This window comes from Drosophila hydei, unplaced genomic scaffold, assembly GCF_003285905.1.
Source record: "Drosophila hydei strain 15085-1641.00,03,60 unplaced genomic scaffold, DhydRS2 tig00008128-arrow-arrow-pilon, whole genome shotgun sequence".
Classification (NCBI taxonomy): domain Eukaryota; kingdom Metazoa; phylum Arthropoda; class Insecta; order Diptera; family Drosophilidae; genus Drosophila; species Drosophila hydei.
The window spans coordinates 49,976-75,789 of NW_022045838.1; the positions used below are offsets into that span (position 1 = coordinate 49,976).

General features: G+C 48.2%; 3 protein-coding genes across 6 annotated transcripts; all 3 read right to left on the reverse strand.

Moving 5' to 3' along the window:
- Nucleotides 1-1,409: 1,409 nt before the first annotated feature.
- Nucleotides 1,410-5,361, reverse strand: LOC111599457 (leucine-rich repeat-containing protein 15). The gene is made up of 5 exons (XM_023315130.2): nt 4,501-5,361; nt 4,127-4,437; nt 3,921-4,069; nt 3,596-3,855; nt 1,410-3,525 (listed from the first exon to the last, which is right to left on the reverse strand). Exons 1-5 carry the CDS (start codon nt 5,193-5,195, stop codon nt 3,096-3,098), a joined length of 1,845 nt encoding a protein of 614 aa, XP_023170898.2. The 5' UTR covers nt 5,196-5,361; the 3' UTR covers nt 1,410-3,095.
- A 317-nt stretch (nt 5,362-5,678) lies between these two features.
- Nucleotides 5,679-7,258, reverse strand: LOC111599454 (uncharacterized oxidoreductase YjmC). Its single transcript, XM_023315116.2, has one exon. The coding sequence runs from the start codon at nt 7,249-7,251 to the stop codon at nt 6,052-6,054; it is 1,200 nt and encodes a 399-aa protein (XP_023170884.2). The 5' UTR covers nt 7,252-7,258; the 3' UTR covers nt 5,679-6,051.
- A 151-nt stretch (nt 7,259-7,409) lies between these two features.
- LOC111598655 (dynein heavy chain, cytoplasmic) lies at nt 7,410-25,759 on the reverse strand. 4 transcript variants are annotated; one of them, XM_030225254.1, is made up of 14 exons: nt 25,399-25,759; nt 23,697-24,271; nt 22,806-23,640; nt 22,142-22,745; nt 21,975-22,080; nt 21,417-21,455; nt 21,122-21,277; nt 17,015-21,070; nt 15,686-16,838; nt 13,518-15,626; nt 11,819-12,017; nt 11,316-11,433; nt 7,649-11,253; nt 7,410-7,587 (listed from the first exon to the last, which is right to left on the reverse strand). In XM_030225254.1, the coding sequence occupies exons 1-14, from the start codon at nt 25,640-25,642 to the stop codon at nt 7,422-7,424; spliced, it is 13,965 nt and encodes a 4,654-aa protein (XP_030081114.1). In that variant the 5' UTR covers nt 25,643-25,759; the 3' UTR covers nt 7,410-7,421. The 4 variants fall into 4 exon arrangements, with proteins under 4 accessions (XP_030081114.1, XP_030081115.1, XP_030081116.1 ...); XM_030225255.1 differs by lacking the exon at nt 11,819-12,017 and adding an exon at nt 13,154-13,349; XM_030225256.1 differs by lacking the exon at nt 21,417-21,455.
- Nucleotides 25,760-25,814: the final 55 nt, after the last annotated feature.

The following is a 25,814-nucleotide window of genomic DNA, read 5'->3' on the forward strand; positions in this document are numbered from 1 at the left end:
AGTTGGAACTACGAAGTTAATTCACTGATCACTAAAATAAATAGTTCAGTCGGTCATGAATAACAAACTTTACTCACTTATTGAGGAAATGTACAATTAATTTTTTACAGCTATTCATAAACTGAACGTTCTTCATTTGCTTACTAGTTCACGAACTACAAGTTCTATTGAACTATTCAGCTCTAGATGACCACAGTCAGACTCTACCGTACTAAGCAAATCAACTGAAAAGCTGAACTAACTGAACTAGTGTTACAAAAAGGAGCTTGTGAAGCACTCATTTAATATAATAAAAGACTTGCCAATGCAAGATCTGGCGATCTTTTCGCCTTCTCACACTCATTTTCTGCGAGTGTACGTGAGTGGGGCAGCTACAAAAAGTTGAGCTGCGAACGCCGTGCAAAAGGCCAACAGCGTCGGGGCGACGTCTAAGTGAATTTGCCTTAGTCAAATTTTGCGCCTGCCCTGGTGTGGCCTGGCCTGGCTTGGCTTGGCTTGGCATTGCCTTAGGTCAGGCATCGGGCACTGGGCAACGTTAAAGGACTTTTAGCAACTGCTCCTTTGGGTGTCTTGCGGCTGCTGCTGCCTCTGCGTGAGAGCTGCATGAAATTTGCATTAATTTGCGCGCTGCTGCTGCTGCACAATAAAAACCAAATTATTTCAAATTTTCAAATAAATCACAAATTTTGACCAAAATTGAGCACCAGCTACAACAATAGCAACAACAACAATCGCAGATGCTGCCAAAACGCTGCTGACAGCGACGCCAACATCAACGCCGACGTCCGTCATCGTGGCCACTGCCGAGTTCACTGTGTCAACGGCTTCGGCTGTTGAGCGCCGACGAGCGCAGCCGAACGCCAACAGCAGAGCGAAGCTGCTGACTAAAGCGCGCGCTTGAGCATTACGAAAAAGCTCAAGAGTAAATTGAGTGACAAACGGCGAGTTCAGCTCAAGCGATAGGTAGCAGAGCTGCACAGCAGCGCCATTGAGCCCAGCAGCGGCCGCTGCAAAACACACTTGGGTTCGTGACTCGGCTAAGTCAAGCAGCAGCTTTTCAACACGACTTTCCGATTCAGAAACTTTTGGATAAGTGCCGTTTGGCCAACCGAGTGATTTTCAACTCGAAGAAATTTACATCCATTAGCCCTCATGGGACCAGGCCGGTTGGCAAAGGGGGTTTGTTTTATTAGCCGGCTCAGAGGGCAAAGCAGGCAATTCAAATCCTTTTACTTCCGCTTTAAGCAAAACAACGATAAGGCGCATGCTGAGACAGATGCGTCTGATAGCAAAGATTCACACTCAACCCCTGCACAACCACCCCCAGCCACAACCCCTGCGTAAAAAGAAAAAAATACATGATTACATATCGTATATTGTATATTGTACATTATGCACGGAGCTCGCTATCCATGCAGGAAAAGGGTTGACAGTTTACGCAGCTCCCCTTCCCGCCCCCCCTCTATCAGGCACCCCTCGCCCAGCGGACACAAAGCGAAGACACTTTTAAGGCAATCAGCGCCCCAGGCCCAAGCAAGGCAGCGCATAAACAAAAACAACAACAGTGAATTATAGTGTGCCCAGTGGCGAGTGAACGACTGCCAGATACCCTGTGCACACTGGAGTGGCAATGGCAGTTGCTGACTTGGCTTGCTTTAGCAACTAATCTGCAGCTGCCTTTCCGCTAGACTCCATGAAGAATGTGTAGAGGAGAGGTGGAGGAGGAATGTAGGCACCCCAAGAGGAGATGAGAGTCTGAACATCTCTTACAAGTCGAAGCTGACTTTATGAACTGTAGGAAAACCTCTCAAAGAGAGTGAGGGAGAGCAGTAGGAAGACCTAGAGCCACACTCAGTAGACTCGCCTAACGCAGAGTATGTGTGCACAGCTTTCAGCTATTGCTCGCATTTAAGCACGCAGAACTAATATGCCCCACTGCAGGCGCGTACAGTGTATTACAACAACAATGTCGGCATTCAATTTTTAATATTTGCCTTGCAAATTTCGCATAAAATGCATTTGTTGTCTGCATGCGAGTCAGCCGCCGCCCACTGCCACGCCCGCAGGGAGGCGACCAGCAATAGACGGAAACAGGAAACAGCCAGCAGATAGGCAGAGACGCTAGCACGGGGCAGGGTCAGCGACAAAAAGCGGGGAAAGTGAATGGGCAAATGGGAAAATGGGAAAACGGGAAAACGAAGAGCGTGGGCAATGTCAACACATGGAAATTGCAAGGACAACGGCAAAAACTGCCACGGCTAGGTGAGCCAAGGAGCAGTGATATCGAAGGGCATGAGATAGGGAGTGGGCACGCCAACGGAAGCAATAAATTGGTTAGGTAAAAAGCTTGTCCTAGACGCAGACACATAGGCAAAAACCGAAACGCGAGACATGGCCGTAATTTGTGAGAGCGAAAGGCACGAAGGCAGGGAGCAGGGGCAGAGCGAGCTGGCTATCACACAGAGTGCAGTTGCTTTGAAGCACAGCCAGCTAGCCATGAAGGTATTTGCCCATGTGGCTGAGAACTAATAGAAAACGGGCAGAGGCCGAGGCTGAGGCAGAGGCAGAGGCAGCAAGTGCCAACCGACAGGGACAACAATTATGGCCATAATATTTAAGAGACAGCAGGGAAATGGCTAATGGAAACTGGTTACAGCTATGTCTGGATGAATTACCCATGGACACATATGAGTATATATAAATATGTATAAAGCTAAAGACTGTGAGATCTTAGAGCTTAGTTAGACTTTGAGGCACAAAGCCTAACGAACTGTCGGAGCTGCATTGCTTAGGGATAGAGCTAGCGCCTTACACATGTAAAATACTTACTCAGACTACAGCTTTAATGAGTTATGTCCAGGTTTTGGCTGACTATGAAGTTGACCTGACTGTTGGGGAAGGTCTGAGCTGATGAAGCAAGGAATGAGAGTGAATGCCAAAAGGCAACTAAAAGATACAGAGCTCGTTTTAGCTGCAGTTGCTGCAGCTCACTTTAAAATCAATATGCTGAATAGATATGCTAAGGCAAGGCAGACAGATAGAGGAGAAGTCTAGGAAGTCTAGGAAGTCTAGGAAATCTAGGAAATCGAGACGCCTTAGTCGACGTGCACCTTCTTGATGGCCACACTGGTTATCTCGGCCTCCTTGAGCTGCTCGTCCGTGGTGGCGTTATAGATATGCTTCAAGTACAAATTGAAATAGTCGGTATAGTTCATCGGTGTGGAAATGCGATGGGTGCGCACCGGAAGACGCGGCGACAGCGACAGCATGCTCGCCCACTGCCCGTCGCAGAGATCGTCGTAGCGCAGCAGGCCCACCTCGTGGCCGCCCAGGTCGCCTGGGCCGCGGCACATGGGCTGCTGGCCGTCCCAGAGCTTGACCACGAACTCGCGTATCCAGCGGGCCAAGTACAGGGCGCGGCAGTCGCAGTGCCACGGGTTCTTGTCCAGCTTAACAGCCACCAGCTTGTCCAGGCCGTGCAGAGCGCCATGCGGCAGATACATGAGCTTATTGGAGTCGATGCGACTGGTGGGTAAGGGCAGAGGTAAGGACAGCCAATGAGCTGGAGTGGCTAATGGAAGGGCAATAAACTCACAGCTTCTGCAGTTGAGTGAGCGGCCCGAAGGCGCGGGCATCGAAGTGCTTCAGTACGTTGTTGTTCAGCATCAGGATTTGCAGGCTGGCCAGGCCTTGGAAGTCGTTGGCCTCCAGCGTTGTCAGGTTGTTCGAGAAGAGCGTCAGTCGCGTGAGGGCGCTCACCTGCAGGAAGAGGCCCGACGGTATGCTGCACAGCGAGTTCTGGCCGAGCAGCAGCTCGTTCAGGTTCTTCAGCTCCGCAAAGGCATGGCCATCAATCTGTGGGGCAAGCGGCGTGGTAAGTAAATCTAGTGCCAGCTGGGCTTAGTCAGATGGAAGCTCACATGACTGATGCGGTTCATGGTCAAGTCGAGCGTGACCAGACTGACCAGATTGTTGAATATGGTGCCCGAGATGGACGTGATGCGATTGTTGTGCAGCATCAAGGTGCGCAGACTCTTCAGGCCCTCAAAGAAGTCGTCCTCAATCTTGGCTAAAGACGCAAGCTGTCAGTCAGTCGATCAAACGGCAAATTCAATTGATAACTCACCGATTTGATTCAAGCCAAAGTCCAGGGCCTTCAGCTTGGTCTGGTAACGCATGCTGCCCGAGACGAGCTGCTCGATCCTGTTGCGCGACATGTCCAGCTCCTCGAGCATCAGCTGGTCCCGCAGCAGATTGGGCGGGAAGTTCTTGATCTGATTGTCGCACAGATTGATGACGGTCAGCCGTTGGGCGTGATAGAACAGCGACTCGGGCAAGAAACTGATCTCGTTCTTATTCAAATCCAACAGATTCAGATTGCGCAGCTTCCAGAAAGTCCGTGGATCGATGTCCTCCAGCTGGTTGTTCTGAATGCGACTGCACGAGGAGACAAACAACGAGTTCAGTGGGCACAAGTGAATATGAATGGTGTTCGCTTACAGCTGTAGTAGGCTATCCAAATCCTGAAAGAGATCGAAGGGCAGAAAGTCGAGCACGTTGTTCGATATGTCCAGCTGCTTGAGCAAGGTGAGGCCACGGAACGTGTCCTTGTGCAGGGTGGAGAGCGCGTTGCGCGAGAGATCGATGGCCACCATGTTCATGGGTATCACCTGGCTGACGGGCACCGTCTTCAGGTTCGTGTTCCAGCAGGTGAAGCTCTTGGTGTCCGGATTGCAGCGACAGACGCCTGAGGTGCAGTGGTTCCACTCCAGCTCGCTGCCACTGGCCAGGTGCCAGATGGGCTGCTCCACGGAGCGCAGCCGGCTCTCGATTTGCCTGACTCGCTTATCGAACTCCGACAGATTGAAGATGGAGCTCACATCTCCGCTCGCCGACGACTCTCTGCTCTGGCCACCCGGCCTAGTTCGTCGTGCAGCCTCCGGACTGGAGCTCAGCGTGCCATTGGGCAACGCCCTAACGAGCAGCAGCAGCTGCGAAATGATCCTCAGCGTCTCGCAGGCATTCAGCGTGCAGTTGCGAGTGCCAGCCGAGAGCAGCGGCAGCAGATATCGCTGCCGGAACTCCTCCAAGCTCTGGGCATCCTTCGATTGCTGCGACTGAGCCAGCGACCAGTCCAGCAACAGCACCACCAGCAAGAGGGCTCCGAATATCCGAACGCGCGAAGACGACCACATGACTGCCACAATGAAGTGCCACGCGTGCACTCGCAGCCTATTTATACCCCTTCAACGGCTGCCTAATTCGCGTAATTTGTGAAAATTTGCACATTTGCATCCAGCAATTACCTTAAGTAGTTCAGAAAACCACATGGGAGCCAAGCTGAGCAGACGATCTGTCGTGGCACCAGCAGCTCTACACTTGCTGAGAGAACTTTTGCTATTATTGTATCTGTAACTATTATAGCTATGCTTAAGAATATAGAATTCATCCTTCATCTTGGATATTTATGACTGGAAGTACAAATCAAACCATTTTAAACTATGTTTTCAGGTCAAATTTGATGCACAGTTGACATATATCTCATATAGAAAAATTTTAAATTAGCTTTTCAAAATTTAACAGCAGTAACTGCCACTTGACAGCGCTCTCTATATACACTTTCTACAACTAACGCCTGTCCCTAGTATTTTAGCTACACTTACTGTACTCCCACCTCACATTTTCCCTTTATTTACTGCTCCCACTATTATCCTTAATTGTAATAAAATTGTACATTAGATGGCGCTGCAATTTGCAGCGAATTTCTTTTAGCGCCACCCAACGACGTTTCCTTTCATCCTTTATAAACTGCTCCCACTATTGTCCTTATGTAAGTAACAAAATTACCCCTAGGTGGCGCTGCAATTGGCAGCGAATTTCTATTAGCGTCATCTTAAGACATTCGTTTTTAGTGTGCAGCGTTTACTGACATCAATTCTGCTAAGCAATATAAGCTTCCTTCCTCTGCACACGCCATCTGGCGTCAGCACATATTGTCACAACAATTGCAATCTCTATTTTACATAAAATAACATCTAGACATTTAGAATTCTAGAACCGAAGGTATTTTGGCTTGGCGTTTATGAAGGCCAGCTGCATCGGCTGCACGCTAAGACTATCCGCAATGTGTTTGAATTTAGCCAACAAGGTGTTGGGAAAGGACAGCGCACCCATCTCATCGACATGGCGCATGTAAAGCCTCTCCCGCTCTCCAGCCATCCTGACAGGTCGCGATTTGTCCACCGGAGTACTGTTGTCGATACGCTTCTTGAAATCATCTAATCGCTCTCCAAAGTCTGGCACAAATACATACGGATCCAAAGCGAGCATGGCAACTCCCAAATTTGAGCTTGCAACTTTTTTTTCCTCCGCAGACATGGCCGCAAGGCGCGTGGCATAGTTGGCACCAGACATAACTCCGCACAATAAGTCAATCATGGTGGCCAGGCAATATCCATTCTGCCCGCCCGCAGGATTGAGTCGATTAGCCCGTAACGCCACACCGGGAAACGTTGTGGGCACGCCAGACTCATCCATTGCCCAGCTGACCGGAATACGCTCGTCGTTGATGTTCGCCCACTCCACAGCACCCATCCCCTTTACACTGGTTGCCATGTCTAGCATAAAATGAGAGTGATTACCGTCTGCGCCAAAGGCTAAGCAATTGGCCCCGATGCTAGCCTCCCGACAGCCCGGAGCCACCATCATGGCTGGTGAATTCGACAACACCAGTCCGACGCAGCCGCTGGCCATGGCTCGAAATGCATACCAAGAGGCCATGCCAATGTCATAGGATCTTTTGGCGACCACAAAGCCAATGCCCGATTTAATCGCCTTCTCGACGGCCAGATCCATGCAAAAATTGCCAACAAATACGCCCATGGCGCCATGGCCGTCTACTTGGGCAGTTACCGACGTCTGGCTGATGATTTCCGGCTCGGCTGTGATGTCCACACCACCATATTGCAGATCGTTCAGATACGTCTCCAACCGACCGATGCCCATGCCATGGATACCCCTGTAGTCCGCAGCGAGCATAATGTCGCTGACGCAGCGCAGCTTCTCAAAAGGTACGTTCAATCGTCGCAGGCAATCGTGAATGAATCGACGCGCCTCAGCTTCGATGACCAAAGAGGAAGGCGTCATGTCCTGCACGCAGTCGTACGGCAGGACTGGCTGGCCATAGAATCGCCGGCATTGAGAAAGTCTAACGGTCTCCCCTTGTAGGAGTTTCCCGAATTTGCTGAACATATTTACTTTCTTTTTTTTTTGAATTTCAGGACTGGATTGCTCTATTTGTTGGGGTCGTTAGTTATGTGAATATATATTTAAATTTGATTGGGATGGGGGATTGGGTTTTCAAAACAGTATGGGGATCATATTATGAAATACGTATACAATATGAAATATAGTTAGATATATTAATTCAAAGCCGTAGAGGTCAACACGGCCACGCCACGCTCATAGAAGCTGTGCGACTCCTGGCCAGCGGCCACGGCTAAGTCCACTGTGAAGAGCAACTCCGTGCGCGTGGAATTCAAGTAAACGGGTAAAGTTAGTTTGCTCACCCGCGGCTCCGACGAGATTCTGCAAAGCAAAACAAATTATTCAAGTTCAAATTAAGCAAACATTCTGTGGGAATACTCACTTGATCCACTTAAGTATGGTCAAGGGCAAATCCATCATAATGGTGGAGGCGAGTAGCAATTCGTTGTTCTTGCACTGGGCGCCTTGAAGCTTGAGTCCGGTGACTCCAAAGCTGCTGTCCTTCTGATCGGTCTTCAGACCGGCATCGGTAATAGTCACATCCAAAGCGAGCTCCTCGAGTGACCAGCTGTTAGCTTGAGCCACACACTGTCTGGTGGCCGTGATGTACGCCTCCGGATTGAGCAGACCACCCAGCCAGACGGGGAAGCCCTGCAACTCCTTGGCACCAGCCTGCGAAACAAGCTGTGATACTTTCTGCAGCTGCTGCACACGCGTACTAAAGTCCGTGATCCACTGGATGACGGTGCAGCCAGCGGGCACTGTGTAACGCTTCCAGCCCTTGGGTATAATGCCACGCACCAATTCGGACAGCATGGAACGATGATGGTTCGTTTGCTTCTTCTCCCCCTGGCAAATCAGCACAACATCCTGCAGATCTGAGATGACAGTCTGCAGAAGGCGAGCACCGCTGGTCACCTCGCGCTCGAAGTAGCGATAGAGCGGATCCTTGATGTTCTCCACGGTGCGTTTGAGCACTTGCAGATTCTTCGGCAGCAGTTCCAGCCAGGCGGTGGCTGAGTTGTGCAGCGTCTTCATCCAGGACGGACGGCCATCCTCGCCGCGTCCCACGGCCAGTGCGGATTGTTCCGACTGCTCTTCAACGCTGTATGCCAGCTCATCGTCATCCTCCAGCTGTTGCATCTTGAGCAGCTTACTAACCAAGTCAGTGCCTCGAGTTGTGAGCAGCACCTTTTCTGCATTGTTGGGCAGACCCAGCCAGGAAGGTGTCTGGCGATCCGTTAGATTCTCGATCCACTTAAGGAAGTGATCACGGCGAGTGCCATCCGGCATGGTAATGTGTCGCAACCCACCCGAAGCGCCATCCACATTCGCCACCAAGGCAAAGTCTGCCTCGAAACTGCGCGCCGTGAAGAGTTTCTTCAAGAAAGAGGTGAGCAGACGCTGATCGAAATCGTTGTCAATCTTGCCACCGTAGATGGACTGAGAGAGCAGAGTGACCAGCGCATCCCAAGGCACCTTCTCTGGTGGCAAATTGGTACGTCCCATGGCTGTGGTGTCGATCCACGTATCTAACGTATCACAAGCCACTCGCAAGTCCGACTCATTGAACTCGTACTTCTTGGCCCAGCCCAGAGGCACATACCGCAATCGCTCCTGCACAATGGCATGGAACCAGGCCAGCAGGAAATAGAGTCGAGCACGCTCACTGGGCGTCTTCATCATGCGGGCCGCAGGCACCGTCGAGAAGGTGCGCAACAGATTGGCCCGAATACCTGGCGGTGGCTCAAAGACAAAGATGCGACCGGCACGTAGAAGATTCACCGGCACCTTGGGATTGATTTCCATGGTAAGGAAGAGGCGGAAGCCGGAGTGTGGCTGCAGCGAGTGCATCTTCTTCTCCAATTGCACCAGCCACTGTGGCGCCAGATGTACGTTCTTAAGCAACACCCAGCGACCTGTCTTGCAGGCCATGTTGATGGCTCGCTCAGCCTGGTTAAAGCCCTCGGCAGAACCGATGGCAATGCTCGAGATTTGTTTGTTCTGTTCGGCGGCCAAATCGTCCACACGACCCGAAGCATCGAAACCGGGCACAGAGCATAGCAAAGCAGGCGTATTGCAGTTCAACTGCTTGTCCACCACGGCCGTAAAGTCCAGCTCCTGCTCTGCATTGGGCATGTAGTCAACGCCGAGCACCGTGTTAACCACGTTGTGGGCAGCGGCAATGACGCGATCCGGCCGGAAGGCCTGAATGAGCAAAAGCTGATGCACGGAGCTTGCAATGGCGCTCAGTGCCTTTGATTCATCCCACAGCTGAGGCACACACTGCTCCGGTGAGCTCTGCTGCAACCAGGCGCCAAGCTCAGGCATGGAGCGCACCTTTTCCACCAGCTTGCGGAAGATGGGCAGACGGGAAGCCAAGCGATTAACGCCCTCGATTTGCTCACCACTTAATCCTTCAACGTGTGTTGGATTAGCCAAGAGTCCCTCGCGGCTGCGCAGGAAGAAGTTAAACTCTGCATCTAGATTTGATTCCCCGGTGCCCTTAAGATGGATCTTGCACATCAGCAGAGCAAAGGTAAGGCGATCGTTGTGCAGCATGCCACGTGCAACACGCTCATAGCACACCTGGAACAGATCCTTGGTCACGATGCCCAAACGCTCCGAGTGGTCGCTGCGACCTTCCAGCCGTGGATTGTTGTACAGAACGGTCGAGAATATATCCAGGAACATCTTCAGCGAGTACTGGTAGAGGAAGTGGACCTGGTTCAAACTGTCCATCGTGAAGTACATGCTGCTGCACGCTACAGAGAGTGGCAGATACTGCTGCGAGACCGTCTCGATTTCGGCTATCACCTTGTCCGTCTCATCCACCTTCTGGTTGATGTCGTAGGCCTCTTTTTTGAGTGTCTCTAATGTTGTGATGACCGAATCGTCATCTAGAATCTTGCCCTTGGCATCATTCAATGCCTGCAGCAGACTCTTCTCCAGCTGACGCAGACGCAGACGGAATTCACCTTGGAGCTTCAGCAGATCGGAACGTTTCTCATCAATGTCTGGACGTTCGGCCTTCAGCACTTGATTCAAGCACTGCGATTGCAAAGAGCTGCGCGTCACTGTGAAGTTAACAAAGGTCACCCTCGAGCAAATGTCGGGCGGGAACTCAACAGTAGGATCACGCGTCGACAGGAAGATGACAAAGGATGGCGACAAATCGATGTCCTGATCGCCCAGCGTAATGAGCACACGGCCGCCAGTGCGACGCAGCTCCCGATTGAGCACCGGATTCAATATGGGATCATAGTTCTCAACATCCTGTACAAGCAAAGGATTACCGAAACGCAGCGCCGACTCCAGGTTCTTGCGGAACGAATCGTCCAAGAAGGATGTCTTTGTTATCTTCTTGCCGGCATACTCGTTCAACAGGAAAGTTGTGGCCTGTCCCGACGGATCAATGATCAGCGGATAGCGGTTGAAGCGCTTCAGCATGATCGCATTCTCAGTGCACAGATCATCCGAAGGCAAGGCATTCGCCTGCCAGCGCAAACGCTCGTCTGGATTGGATAGATATTCCGTGCGTGCAATGTCCGCACGGTATTGTATGCTAGCCGATTGCAAATGCTGTGACCAGGTGGTGAACAGATTCAGGCGATAATGCTGATCAAAATAGCCGCCGTACGCTATAAAGGCTGCCGATAGCAGCACGTCGCCCACAATGGTGGACATTTGGGATTTGAAGGTCTCGCTGGTAGACTCCCAGCGTTCGCGTTCAATGTTCAAGCTCTTGAGCAGCGCAATAGAGCGATCCACCTTGGCCTGCACATTCTCCAGATCAGTTTTAATGGCCTGCGCCTGGGAAATTAGCTGCGCATATTCCTCCTTGTAAGCCGCAATACTGCGTTCCAGCTGCTCCACCAAATCCTTGGTCTCCTGTGCACTTGCCAAATTCACATCGGCCTGCTCTTCCAATGAGCGCAGTTCCTCGCGCAACGGCTCCACGCGCTTCAACATGTCTGCGTATTCAATCTGGAAAAGAGAAACAGATTAGAATTGAACTAATATGTATATATATACTATATAATATTTACCTGTGCTATGGCCCATTTGACCATGGGACCGCAAGCCATACTCGCACGATTGACCTTCTCAAAGTTGTAGTCAGGATTGCTGAGGTACTTGGACTTCATCTTCTCCCGAACCTCATCACTGTGAAATTCCGAAATGAATCATAGATCACAGATTATTAATTGTTATCAAATTTTGCCACTATTCGGGTTATATTGGTATGAATTGAGCAAGCAAAGCAGTTTGTTATCATCGTTCAACGCAAAAATTTAACCAAAACCATTAAAACAATGAAGAAGTATTAAGAAATTAATTATTGGAGCCAATTACCAGTTAAGATTAAAGATTAGGAGCAACATAAATAATATTTACAGACAACGCAGCTCGCTTAATCATTCACAATTACTACGGGAAAACAAATCTCAAAAGAAAAAATTGCTACACTCCATAAAAAAAGTCAAGGAAAAATTAAATCAATTCGAGAACAAAAAAGAAAAACAAAATGTAAAATTTGTTTCATGCTTACGTTATGTTCTCGGTACCGAAGTTAGATACAATTGAATTAATGAAATTTTCACGCATTATCACTGCGCGTATCGATTTCCAATCGGTCGCATTCTCGCCCAGCAGCAGGCAAATCGACTCGAGTGCCAATTTAACCACCGACGGTGGATTCGCCATCGTTCGCACCTCAACAAGTTGCTGTTTGCGTATAGACTTCACAGCTGTTTGTGGATCGATTGGGTTGGTTTGGTGGTTGGGTTAACATGAAGGATCAGAATTATTATAAACGATATGCAGCACAACGATATGGACACTTAACTAATGTTAACTCGTAAAAACTAGCCTAGCAAATGTTAAAACGATTCGTTTTTTTAAGACTACAAATATTATTCCGATATATGGGCTATTCCAGGACACGGCTGTTATTTCTTATGAGAGCATTGTTTCTGAATAGTAGATTTCGTATACGATAATCCACTTTGATTCGGCTTAGCAAGCCCATTTGGCTTATAGTAATATTCGAAGTATTGTAAGACATCATGAGAAACCGAAAAACTTTGATCAAATATTCATAAACAGACAAGCAAAACAACGGACATGTCGAGTCGATTGTTTATATTGATTGTTGTTGATCAAGATTATAATAGAATATTATTAAAATATTTCAGACCTTACATATAATATAGATTAATATAAAAGAAATTACTTTTTCAACTAGCCTGCGACGTTTTCCCCAGTATAACTATAACTTTTTATCATTTCTTTCCAAATTTATATTTTGGCTTATGGCTTGGCTTATCCTGGAAAAGTCCATGTCAAACAGACCAGACGATCAAGAATATTGCCCTGCTTTCAATAGCGTAAATTAATCAACAAATCTTAACAACTTCTTTAGTTTACAACTTATACACATGATATTTAACATTATGTTTAAGGTTACAGATAAAATATATATAGTAAGTTAAGATATTTGCCAGTGCATTGCGTATGCAGAGTGTTTGTGTGTGTGTGTGTAGTAGTAGTAGTAGTAGATATACGATTATATATATATTGCAGTTGTTTAGTTATGTTATAGAGTATTTATATATATATATATATATATATATATATATATATATATATATATATATATATATATATATATATATATATATATATATATGTATGTATATATATATTTATATATTTATATATATATATATGTGGAGATATATGATGCCAATTAGTGTCACAATACGGCACAACAACCTGAGATGATTTGGCGTTAAATGATAAATTGATAAATGTGATAAAATGATGGCTATATATATATATATCAGATATCAGGTGGCTTATAGAGATATAGAGAGTTGCGTACGTGATCTTATCTGTCTCCAAGTTAACAATCGACGATATGAAACTGTCTTTAACGAGTATGCCACGTATGGCCTTCCAATCTGTGGCACTCTCATTGAGCAGCTCGCAGACCGATTCCAGTGCCAGTTTTACTACAGCGGGCGGATTTGCCATCGAACGCACCTCGGCCAGATGTTTCTTTTTAATCGAGCTAACGGCTAACGATTGTGCGAATAGTGTTTATGTATAGATTGGTGTTGGTGTTTGTGTGTGGAAGTATCGATTTAAATATTATCATAAAAGTATTATAGCTAGACTTAGAGGCAATACGTAGTTACAATCTAAATATCTGACCCCTCCCGCCCATTGGTATCCGAAAAACTTACCTTGCTGTGCTTCGATCACAGCTGGTTCCACCTGGGCCAGATCTGCCATCACATACTTGCGCTTCTCTTCGATTTTGACCGTTTGATCGGCTAGACGTATTTGTATCTCCTGCGATTGTATCTTCTTCTTCTCCGCCTCCTGTTGATCCTGGAACATTTGCTTCAACTTCGCATTGGCTGCCTCATTCTTTGCTTGCAGCTCCTGTTTCTTGACTGCCAGCGATTTCTGCATCTCCTCCACCTGCTCCACAGTCTCGGCAATCTTGTTAAGACCCACGTTCAAGTGCAGCTGCTGCTCCTCCAAATCGCTGCGCTTTTCATTATACAGCTTGACAAAGTGATGGATGAAGTCCAAATAATGACGTGGAGTAACTGCCATTGTGCGTCCACCTCTCTTAGCCAAACGCGCGTTGGCCTGGTGGAGAGTCTGATGCACATAGACGCAGCTGTTGATGACAGCATCGCGATGCGTGGGATTGGCGGGCACCAACGGACAGACAGAGGGGAAGAAGTCCGGGGGCGACCAGTTGGGCTTCTCTAGATCGACACGCGTGGTGAACTCCTTGCCCACCTGGAACAGAGCTGAGTCTGACCAGTCTCCGAACCAATTGAGCACACAACGATTGAACAAAGCCGGCGAAGTAGCTGCGCGATCCTTGAGGCCATCCGTCGAGGGATTCATGGTGAAGACAACGTGCAAATTGCGCATCACCTGCTGTGTGAACCACTTATACAACTCATCACTGGAATCGAGCATAAGACCTTCACGCTGAGCACCTTCCTTGCACTGGGTCATCAGGGTCGTGTACTCGTCGCCCTCAAAGAGGCCGGGCACCTCGCCGTTAGCCAGCAAAGTGTTCATGCGCTCGAGGAAGCCAGAGTCCAGGACATTTGATTCGTCCAATATAAAGGCGATCTTCTCGTCCTTGCAACCAGAGCGGCGCAGCACACAGCGCAGGTCCTCATCGAAGTCCTCGCTAGTATATTTGTTATGTACTTTGATCTGGAATATGGACAGACCATTCATCCAGGCCACGAAACGTGACAGCGTTGTCTTGCCGGCACCGGACACACCAATGAGCAACAGATGGCCCTGCGGCTGGCGGAAGATACGGTCGATGCGAAGTACGTGATCGAGAACCTCGTCGAATAGCACAAGCGGCACGTCCAACTCCTCCTCGTAGAAGACCTTTAGGCGCGCACGTACATAATCGCGCAACTCCTCACGATTCACTGGCATATAATCCTTCGAAAGCCAATTGCTGTAGAGGATGGGCCTTTGTAGTGCCTCCTCCTGATTGATGCCTGGGAAGTGCTTGTGGCCAACTAGATCAATGTTTTCATTGGTCCAGCGACGCTCCGAATCATCTACAAGACGATCCTGGAACAGACGCAGGGCCTCGTGCGCCCATAGACGTACTAAGCCCTCTACGGGTAGCGAGTCCAAAGGACGTATAGCTTCACAGATACCGCGCACCCAACGTGTCATTTCACGAGGTGAATACACGTAATGCGGCTGCATGTCCTGCGTAAAACGATCTTGCGACGCCAAATAGAACTCCACCATAGCATTTGTGAGTGGCTCTGCATAGCCACGGAGTGCGGGCATTAGACGCAGCATGGCACGCGAGAAGGTGCCGTAGATCTGCTTGAGCGACGTTTCTCCTGGATAATCCACGTAAATGATTGGCACATGGCGCAAGAAGCGATGCGAGAGGGGTTTACGACCCGGATCTGTGGGCGGGTTACAAGCGCCAACGAACTGAATGCGCTCCAAAGACACCCATGCCTGATCACTTGCACGATAGAAGCCCTTGTGCTCCACCAGCTGACGCAGGAATGAAATAACACGCTGTGTGCCATACGAATCCATGTCCGGCAAATTGATTTCGTCACAGAACAGCACTAACCACTTGCCAATCTGCACAGGGGAGAGCACCACGCCATTTGGCGTCTTGCGGTACTCGCAATAATGATCGAACGTCTTAAGCAGCAGCTCTGGTGTTGTAGCCGATGAGAAATTGAGACCAACCACTTCCATGTCGGGCAGAGCACGCAGCGCTGAGAACAGTGTCATAGTCTTGCCAGAGCCAGGTGGACCACACAGCACTGTGAAAGAGATACATAGTTATATATACAATGTTGCTATCTAGGCTTAGTGTATTTACCCAAAGGCTTGTGCTCGGCTAGCCATGTGTAGAGCAGCGATTCGTGACGCACCGTATCCAGCGTGGGCACCACGATATCGGGCGAGGCAACCTTGTGGGTCTCCACCTCAATTACAGGCACCTTGTTGCTCCATGGCACCCATTCACCATTCATGCTAACCTCGTAGTCAATGATCGGTGCTCCGGCAGCACCTGGCAGCGGCACAGTTGTAACACTGCGCACAAAGTCACCCAAATCGATGCGGACCTTTAGTTTAGCATCGCCAGCGAATGACCAAAGCACCGAGTAAACGAGAGCCTTAGGTATATAGTGCTCCAGCTGATCAGCTGAGCATGGGAAGTCCGGATGCTGTGCGTTAAAGTTGAGCACATTGCGTGCCGACTGATTAAGCATGGAGAAGAGAGAGCTGAGTGCGCGCAATCGTGTAAAGTCCATGATATGCTCCTGGTCCATGGCATACTCCAGTGTGCGCACCACAATGCCATCACCCGAGAAGAAGGGCTGCAAAAGCAACGCGATGTCACGTTGCACCTGCAAAGAGGGCGACACCTCTTCCTCCTTGTCCTTGGCGGGCTTCATCACACCCACAAAGTCCTCGTCACCATCCTCCAACGGTATGCTACGCAAGCGTGACAAATAATTTTCAAAGATCATCTCCGTGGAAAGCACATCTTCTGAGAACCAGACCATGCCGCAACGAGAGACTGTAGCAAGTGTTGCAAATTTCAGATCCTGCACCTCAAACATGACTCGCACGTTAGGTGGCAGCGAAAGGCGTTCACCATTGGGCAATGTCAGCAACTTGTTGTCATCAAGCACCGAGTTAAGATTCTCCACCCACTCGGGATCGACATCACCATCAAATATGATCCATTGGCGCTTGTTAATCTCGCCACGCACATTGTCAATAATCTTACGCAGAATGTGAGTGAACAAACCGTCAGTCCATTCACGCGTATTCGGATCGAGAACACCATAAAGCGCCTCCTTGGAAATAGCTTTGGGATCGATTACGTGAGCAACACCCTCAACTCCCTCGAAGCGCTCTAGAGCCTTGAGCAGTGTACGCCAAGCCGTGGACTTGCCAGAGCCTGAAGGACCAACCATCATGAGGCCATGATTGAGATTGGATATTTGATACAATTGCAGCACCTGAATGGGAACACAGCATTACATTAAAAGGTTGTCAATGAACACATATTGAATATGAAATTAGTTACTTTGTCGACCCAAGTGGAGCCGAGTCCCTTTTTAGTGGTTAGTAAGCGTGTGTGAGGCGAATCGAATGTTATGATATGGTCAGAGAGAAGCGGCCAGGCCACACTTACCTTTTCCATCCAGGCGGCGCCCTGTTCATCGCCTTCGCCACAGACCAGATAATCCTCCTGGCACACTTTGCGAATCTCCTCCTTGAGACCCTTCATCTCGGCACGTGTGTAGCCCACATTGGGGAAGACATCGCTAAGCAGCGAGAAGAGCAATGGTATATCCTCGGCTACCAGTTTGGGCACCATTGTCTCGCACACCGACTGTATGAGGATCTCTTGTTCGGGCAGATTCTCTGCCACTGAAGCTTCATCGATGTTCTCCTCACCACGTTGACGCATCTGCTCCTTGATCTTCATAATGCGATCACGCTTCACATTGCCTGCAGAGATGAGCACTGACTTCAGTGCACGCAGACCAAAGTCGTAATGGCTCTGGTTGGATAGCTGCTCGTCGCAGAGCTTGAAGAAGGGCACAATCTTGCACGCTAACTTTTCGGCGGAGCGGAAGCCTTGCGAGAAGAGCATGACCTCGGCGATAAGCTGACGATCAGGAGTTGTCATAGCCAGCGATCGGAAGAGCTTCTTCAAATTATCTGGCAGATTGGAACGGCCAGCGTAGCCCGGATTCATGGTTATGAAAATGGCCATATCTGGAGAGACGCGAACTTGTTTGCCCACAAGCTCGACGGTGATGCTCTCCTTATTGCTGTCCATCTCGTATTTGAGTGCTTCCTGAATTGTTTGGATCTGCTGCGAGCAGGCGGAGAGCATACGCTCCTCCAGTCGATTAAACTCATCGAAACAGCCCCAGGCGCCCACTTGACACAGACCGACAAAGATACGGCCCATAGCCTGGAAATCGAATGTTTCGTCGCAGTTGAAGACAAGCACAAAGCGTCCAAGTTGATTGCCCAGCGCCTTAACGGATTCTGTTTTACCCGTGCCCGCTGGACCGAAAGGTGAACCACCCAGACGTGATTCCAGCGCTTGCGTCATGGTCAGATAGCAACGATCCGTGAGTGGCGTCTGAACCAAACGATCCTGCACGCCTAGATACTCGAAACCGTAGAAGAAACGCGCATTAGCCATATGAATAGTCAGCTGCTGCAGAACTTCCGTCTGTCGGGGATCAAAATAGAAACGCATCTCACACAGCCATTGGAAGGATTTTGGTGAGGTGACACCGTTCGTAATCAGACGTCGAGTGACTGTGCGCTTGTGCACAAATTCATTGATGAGATGCTCCAGCTTGCGGCGACGTAGGGCCGGCTGCTCCTGTAGCACAGAATCGGCCAAGACATTCAATGTGTTCTCCACATTGCCAAGGACGCGTTGCATGGGCTTGGAATTGTTGTTCTCCGAGGCTTGCTGCAAGGCAGCTTCCACGTCCTCAGACCAGAGGATCTGGGCAGCTAGTACGACAATCTGAGCTTGATACTTGTCGCACCATTCCATGTATTTCTGTGGATCGATTTTGCCTTCCCGGAACTGCTTGATATCCTGTACAGCCTGGGCCAGCAGTGAGGCGAGCGTAAAGCGCATTTGTTTTTCCACCAGTGACAGCCACTCGTTGATCTTGGGATGGTCCACAGTGGATACTGGATTGATGAAATGCACCTCCTCGCCCTCACGCGAAGATATGCCCAGTATAACATTGTTTTCCTCGTTCAATAGAATGGCGGCGACTCCGGCAAACATCTTTTTGAAATGCTTTTGCAGACGTGCAATATTCTTGCTGTTGCCAATGATCTCCAGCAGATCCTCATCGCCCACAAAGTAAAAGCGTGGGAATGAAGTACGCTCACGTTCAAGGTACTCTCCCAAAGCTTTTTGAATCTTGCCCAGTAGATCGGCTAGACGTTCAAGCGAGCGCTGCACAGCCGGAATATTGAGCACATCCATGACTTTTGGCGATTTGGTCACCTTCTTCATCAGACCCAAGAATTCGGAGCTAATGCTCTGGAAACGAGAAGTCTCCACGGGCAGCAGAGTTTTAATGTCTGCACTGCCCGAAAATATGCCCTCCAAGTAGACCCAGCGACGCTGCACATCGATCCATACATCGAACAGGGCGTTAATACGATTCAATTTTTCCTCCCAGGTGAGAGCTTCCTCTTCGAAGACCTTGTAGTAGGGCGATAGTTTCATAGCGGCCACTGAGTTGATGTGTTCCTTGACCTTGTTGAACAGATCGTCCCAACCGCGAATGATGCGGCACTTGTTCTGATAGTTAATCAAATCCAATTCATAGTTTTGCCAGGATTCGCGCACTTGCTTCAAGAACTCCTCTAGCGCCATCTCTCCCTGAGCGACCAGAATGATATCCTTGACAACACCCTCGTTCTTCTGCAAGTTGACATCCCACACTTGACCCAATGTCAGATCAGAGATGACCCAGTTGACACGCAGCTGCTTGGTCAATTGCTTCCAGTGACGCTCCTTCAAAGCATCCGACTTGAGCTCCACAATAAGCATATTCACCTTGATGTAGCTCTGGATAAGCTTCTTGACATACTCGTATGATTCGTACATGCGAAGACGAGCAGGCAACTCCTTCAGTTGCGCCATCATAGCTTCCAGTTGTTGACGCAGCTTGCGCGGCTGTACTGAGAGCCATGGCTTCTCGCGCGTCTCATCGATCTGGGTCCAAACCTTGGACAACTCGCTCCAAACGCCGCGCAGATCCTGCAGTTCCTCGAGAGCTACATTCATACGTTCGGCACTGTTGTTGGGAACTGCCGATTCCTGCAGCTCAAGCGCCTCCTTGGCCTTAGCCACATTGTCGCGTTCCTCCTTGAGTCGCGAGTATTTGCTCTCAAAGATTTGGAGTTGCTGCAGAGCATCATCGGGACGTATTTTGCCACCGGTGGGCTTGGTCTTCTCCCAGTCATTAAGGAAGTCCACGGTGCGTGTCTCCACGGCCTTGTCTTCGGCCACAATCTTTGCCTGAAGGCTTGCTACTTGTGTCTGAATGGCTGTGTCTTTGCGCTTGATTATTTCATTAAAAGCAGACCATTCGCCCTCGATGTTGTCCACATGCAACCAATTGTTGGGAAACTGGAAACGTTGGCGTTCCAAAATACGCTGAGCCTCGCGGAATACTTCCACCTGCTTGTCCCAGGCAATCATGTCCTTCTTCAAAGACTGCACATATGTAATGAAGCTGACTGCATCTGAAGTGCTGGCCGCTTCGATGCTCTGCATTTCCAAATCTGTGCGTGACTTGGATACCTTGGTGTGGAACGTGGTCATCTCGGTGCCCAACAACGTGCCAAACTTGCCCAGCGCCTCCTTGTGCCACGAATCATACTTCAGCGTCACCTTGGCCTGTACCTTGGCATAGTCAATGATTATGGCACCGTAAGCGCGACGTGTGTCCGAGGTGTCGAAGGTGGTGCGCGACTGCTTAATGTCATTGAGGCACTTGATCCACAAGTTCACATCCTCGCCCAGGCGGCCGTACAGTGTGTCCGCCTGTAGATCCCAAAGGCTTTGATAACGCAGCCATTCATCCACATAGTTGCGCACCTCGCTGATCTTGTGCTCAATTGCGCCATAGGCATTCTCCAGTATCTTGCCCTCAGGCAGCTTAGTCAGCAGATTGCGATAGGTCTGCGAGACAGGCTTCTCAAGACCCACTTGATATCGTGTGCTCTGCAAGCGTACCTGCGAGGTGACAATCGCTTGCCAGGCAAAGAACTGCTGCATGATCTGGAAGCGGGCCTCCTCAATCGACGGATATAGGTACATCTGCTGATTGGTGATGCGTATTTCGTGCACAGCATTCTGCACTTGTGGCTCACCACCCAGCTTGTGCGTGGGCTGTGCTGGAGCGTCTGTGTCCATGGAAGTGTCCACCTCTTTCTTGTTACCGGTCAAAGCCTCAGTCCAGGCTTGAATACCCGCCTGCAGACGCAAGGCAAGCTTTTTCTCCACCTCCTCATCGAGACGCGTAACCCAAACACTTAAATTGGAATATTGACGCAGCGATAAGTCATCGACAGCATGCTGAATCTTGGAGAGAATTTCCACAAAAGTAGCCGCGCTATAGGGGCACGTCTCCAGCGAACGCACGTCCACATCCAGTTGCTCCTCCACCACTAGCAAGTCATCCACCTAAAATATGTTTATTTAGAAATTTTCTTTTATAAAACTGGCATCTGTTACCTTCTCCTGGAACTGTGTTACACACTCAGACAGGCGCAGAACATAGGGATCCAGCTTATACGATTCCCAGATCAAGCCAATTCCCTCGGAGACCAGATTTAAGACCTCCTTACGCAAGCCCGCAACCAGAGGTACAATGCTGGCACGATCTTCGATCTGTATATAAGTTAATGGCAATTAGTATATATCAATATATAATGCAAGGGCATAAGTGGAATCTAACTAATGCATGCGGGATTGAACAATAACAAACAGTGGAGCAATAACTTTTTGGGAGCGGCACAAACAACACTACCTTGAATACTGAATTTAGTGCTAGACTCCTATTATTAAGCTGCATGAAAGAAAGGTTGTTGGTATTTTTGGTTGATTTAAAAAGAGGTTGTACTATGTTGTCTATGTAAGTGGTGAGCTGTGTTTGTGGGTGTCTTGTTGAGTGGTGACGATAACAAAATTCAAGCTGCACGCCAGACGTAAAGCAATGCAAAAGAACAAAGCTAATTTTCCGAAGTAAAAATAAATTTATGCTATGCATATGTCTAAAGTTTTCCACACAAACTTATTTAAATAAGTTAGAGAGAGTAAGTAGTAAATAAATTTTAACTTTTCGTTTAAAGCTTTAAAGCAAACACAAATATTAACTTAGCTCGTTATAGACTAAGAATATCTACTCTATATAAGTTGTCTATGGATTAGACTACTTGTAATCAAGTTTTGGTTTATTTCATTAGACATATGCATTCAAAAAAGTAAACAGAGCAATTGCTCCAGCTTTCGTGATGGTGGTTGTGTGTTGATTGATGATGATGGTGGTGTGGTGGTGCAGTGTGAAAATTAAATAAGCATATATTACCTTCTCCAATGTGCGTTCGTACGTGCGTACGCTTTCAATCAGGGATATAGCATAGGGATAAATCTGGTTAGCCTGATGAGCTTTGTTGACAATAGTAAGTGGAACTCTAAATATGAAAAATATTATTTAATATTAAATGAAATATAATATGCTTGCATTTAGCTAACCTGAATCCCAAGTTCTTGATGTTGCGCACTTCCTTTGCCAACGTAATTATCTCGGGCAAAAAGTTGACGCGTAGACGCAAAACATTACCACGCCCAACGCGGGAACGAGTCGATTCAATGGTAAAGATTCTACCGGAGCTTCCAAAATTTCGCTCCTGGACCTTGCGAGCCCACTCATGGAACACATCTGAGATAGACAACTTGGCGCGGAAACTATCGCCGTCGGCCTTCAGTTTTTGGCCCTCGATGTGGGTCTCCCAGCCTTTGCCGAGTACATCCTCGACCCGCTTCAGATACATAGTCAGCTGGTTGTCGATTTGACGTGCCCAGATTATGGAACCCGCCACTGGTGGCAAATCACGAACCGAGGATAATCGACAGCTCTTGCTTTGCGGATACTGCACCTTAAACTTCTCGTGTAGTGCCTCGATGTCGTCCTTGACTCGCTGTATCAGCTGCGTCTGGTACTCACGAATCGCGCCACGAATGTGCGGACGCACAAACAACGCATTAAAACGTGAGAAAATGCGGAACATCTCGTTGGCATTCTTTGCGGTGCCCAGTTGGTCGCGTAGATGCGCCGTGATACGAGTCTCCACACGATCTGTAGGTAGTAAAGCATAATGAATTTCGACTCAGATTAAATTTAAATGATTTCACTTACCAATTTTCTCTTCATAGCGCTTGACAGCTGCTTCCCAAGCCTCGGAGCCTTCCTTGGTAATATCCAAGCAATCCACCTCCTTGACATTCTCATAGGCCAAATTGACCTCTTCGATAGCATTAGCATCGGCAGCATCCAAACTATACGGCTGCTTGGTTTCGACCGCGCTGCCATCATCGTTAGCCGCCTGCTTAGTGGGCCGCAATACACGGAGAATAACAGTACGTAGCTGTTCATGCTGTCTGCGGAACTTTCGCATGTGTTCCATGCGTGTTTGAAGCTTCTTGTGAGCCGGTGACACGCGCCACACCATCTTCAGATGCTCGTCCCGCTTCTTTTTCACTATATCACGCAGCAGACCTTGCAACTTGTCATATTCATCGTCCCAGCAGCTAAAGATCTCGAAGCACTGATTCATCACGCGCTCAAATTCATCAAATGGAATATGCATCAAGCGACGGGTACCAAGCACTTTGAGCAACTGCTGCGACAAGTCCCGCGAGATAGCCTCGATGAGCTTCAGACAGCGCTGGATGGGGTACTTAGTGTTACGCACTTTACGCAGATGTGAGAAAATCTGCTGCACAGCTGGACGAATCTTCTCAAGCTCTGTTGCTGAGAGTAGATCGTTAATTGGGAAATCTTTCATTAGAGGATTATAATCGGCTACAGTGGCCAAAGCCTGCTTTAGGCCTGTATCCGTGTCAAACGAAACCGTGGCATGGAAACGTTTGCCATGCTTAAGTATGTCCAGGGTAAGTGCAACTTCAGGCGACTCGCGTTTCTCCTGGATGCGATACAACGCACGCTCCAGATTCAACCAAAATGAGATTTCCTGCAGAAAAACACAGACTTTAACATCAAATAATGATTTAATTAACATTTGCTTACTTGCAACGCAGTGCCGGAACCGGGATCACGATTCAACTTGGTTACTTTCTTGATCTCGGTTATCCAGCGATTCACGCCATTTTGCAGTTGATTGAGAAATGACGAGTCCTCCACCTTGTCACCAAAGTCAACCACCTTGGCCTTGTGGTTCTCATCGGCGCACTTACGTATGACCTGATTAACAACTGGATGAGCAGTCAGCGTAATCTCTGGAATGTCAATGTTCTGTTGCAAGTGCAGCAGGCCCATCTCCAACTCCGCCAACTTTTTCTCCACCGATGGAGCCATCTTATCGCCATCGCGATCGGCACGTCCAGATTCCTTGACATACGACTTGAAGTACGGTGCTAATGATTTGCTAATGAACGCATGAAGCGTTTCATAGGGTGAGCCATCGGAAAAGTTTATCAAACGCAGCTGAGAATGAATCGACTTGTCAGCTTCGACGACTACGCCACGTTTAATGCAGGCCAGGGATGCCATGCGGCTGTTGGTGAAGTGTACATCGTTGCTGATTTGATAAGACACCTGTTCCTTCTCTTCCTCACCTTCTGCCGGCTGCTCGCTGTCATCCTCTGTGTTATAGATAGAGAGTGAGAGTAAACAAGTAAGTTGCTTTTCGGCCTGTTATCAAGCTTTCACCTTCACCCACATTTCATTCAATGCTTAAGTACTATCTGGCATTGGTGTTCAATGACGCAGTCGCAATGTCACTGACACACATTCATTACCAAGGTGACAACCTTCGAAAATTCAGCGGCCAAGGTGAAACCTTCAAATTTCATGCACTCAAGGTCTGAACCTTGGACGTGCGTTGCTCCCACATAGCCTGACCCTGATACAAGGCATCGTTCAAAGTCGCGAGTCAATGAAATGTACATATGGACGGGCTCAAGGTCGCGTCGTTTCCGCAAACAAATTGAAAAACAGCTGTTGGTTTGTTTACAATGCGGCAAACCGGCAATCAAAACAACATTTGGCCACACTAAACAAGCAACAGGCTGGCAGCACTGCGCAGTTGAGTCCCGCGCATGTTCATCAGAGCCATAAGGTTGTAAAACTAGTTTGCCAACTTTCAGAGTTGACGTCACATGCGCAACATGTATACATAAGAGTTCTAACAATAACGCATAGACTTGCGGACCGAGCTTGGAAGTTAGGAACCCGAATAAATAGTTCGAGTCCCGCACTTATATGTGTTTACAAGTGTACTTTAAAATGTTAAGCCTATGTGTTGTATGGTTCGTGCTAACAATCAACAGATGTGCACATTTTACATAGTTTAATATTTTACTACTAAATATGATCCTTTTTAGTTCGAATTGATTATAAACTCTAAAAAACATTATTCATTACAACTGTTAGATATGTATATTCTGTGTTTATTTTGAAGTAATGACGTCACGTCTCTTAACCACGCAGAATAACCTGTGTCTTGAGTCTATGAAAGCTAATTCTGAGTCCGCTGCCATGACGTCATGCGCATCAACAAGAAGCGAAAAAAACATGAACCCAATTGGCAATTGATTTTTAACAACATTGTTACGTATGCAACTTGCACCTTTGAAAAATATTTCTACTTGCTGTAAATATATTGTTTATAGCGGTTATTATTGTAGTTGAAAGTTCCAGTTAGAACTCTTCCAACCGGGCGTCGCCATTTTTTTTCAGCTATTGGCAAATAGAAAAAAATATTACAAACCTTTAATGCAATTACGTTGAACATAGAGCGCCTGCACTTGCGGATCAGACAGGAACTTGCGAATAGTCTCCTGGTTCACTGGATCATTTAAAGCATTATTCAAAGACTCCGGCACAACATCCTCCTCCGGCAACAAAATGGTCACAGCTTTGCGCAAGTAGTTTGCAAATGCATCATAGTTGGCTATGGACAAATTAACGGCTGGGTCCACCGATGTGTCGGTGTTGTCCAGCGAATCGCCCATATTTTGCAACTATTTTTGCACTTCTTTAAATAGTTTTATATATTAAAATTCACTTTTTCACGACACAAGAAAGTTATCACGCCTAGTGAAAAAATGACGTCTGCAATTTATGGCGAAAGTGCACCGCTCAGATTGCCAGATAGTTATAAATAGTCGTGAAAAGCTCTTATCA

What these genes read in the sequence shown, in the direction of transcription:
- LOC111599457 (XM_023315130.2), bottom strand. Translation starts at nt 5,195, where the DNA reads ATGTGGTCGTCTTCGCGCGTTCGGATATTCGGAGCCCTCTTGCTGGTG. An exon ending in CTTTGGCTTGAATCAAATCG is followed by an intron (nt 4,070 to 4,126) that starts GTGAGTTATCAA and finishes TTGCGTCTTTAG; the next exon opens with CCAAGATTGAGGACGACTTC. An exon ending in CCATGAACCGCATCAGTCAT is followed by an intron (nt 3,856 to 3,920) that starts GTGAGCTTCCAT and finishes CTTGCCCCACAG; the next exon opens with ATTGATGGCCATGCCTTTGC.
- LOC111599454 (XM_023315116.2), bottom strand. Translation starts at nt 7,251, where the DNA reads ATGTTCAGCAAATTCGGGAAACTCCTACAAGGGGAGACCGTTAGACTT.
- LOC111598655 (XM_030225254.1), bottom strand. Translation starts at nt 25,642, where the DNA reads ATGGGCGATTCGCTGGACAACACCGACACATCGGTGGACCCAGCCGTT. An exon ending in TCAACGTAATTGCATTAAAG is followed by an intron (nt 24,272 to 25,398) that starts GTTTGTAATATT and finishes TCTATAACACAG; the next exon opens with AGGATGACAGCGAGCAGCCG. An exon ending in ATCAAGAACTTGGGATTCAG is followed by an intron (nt 22,081 to 22,141) that starts GTTAGCTAAATG and finishes TTTCATATTTAG; the next exon opens with AGTTCCACTTACTATTGTCA.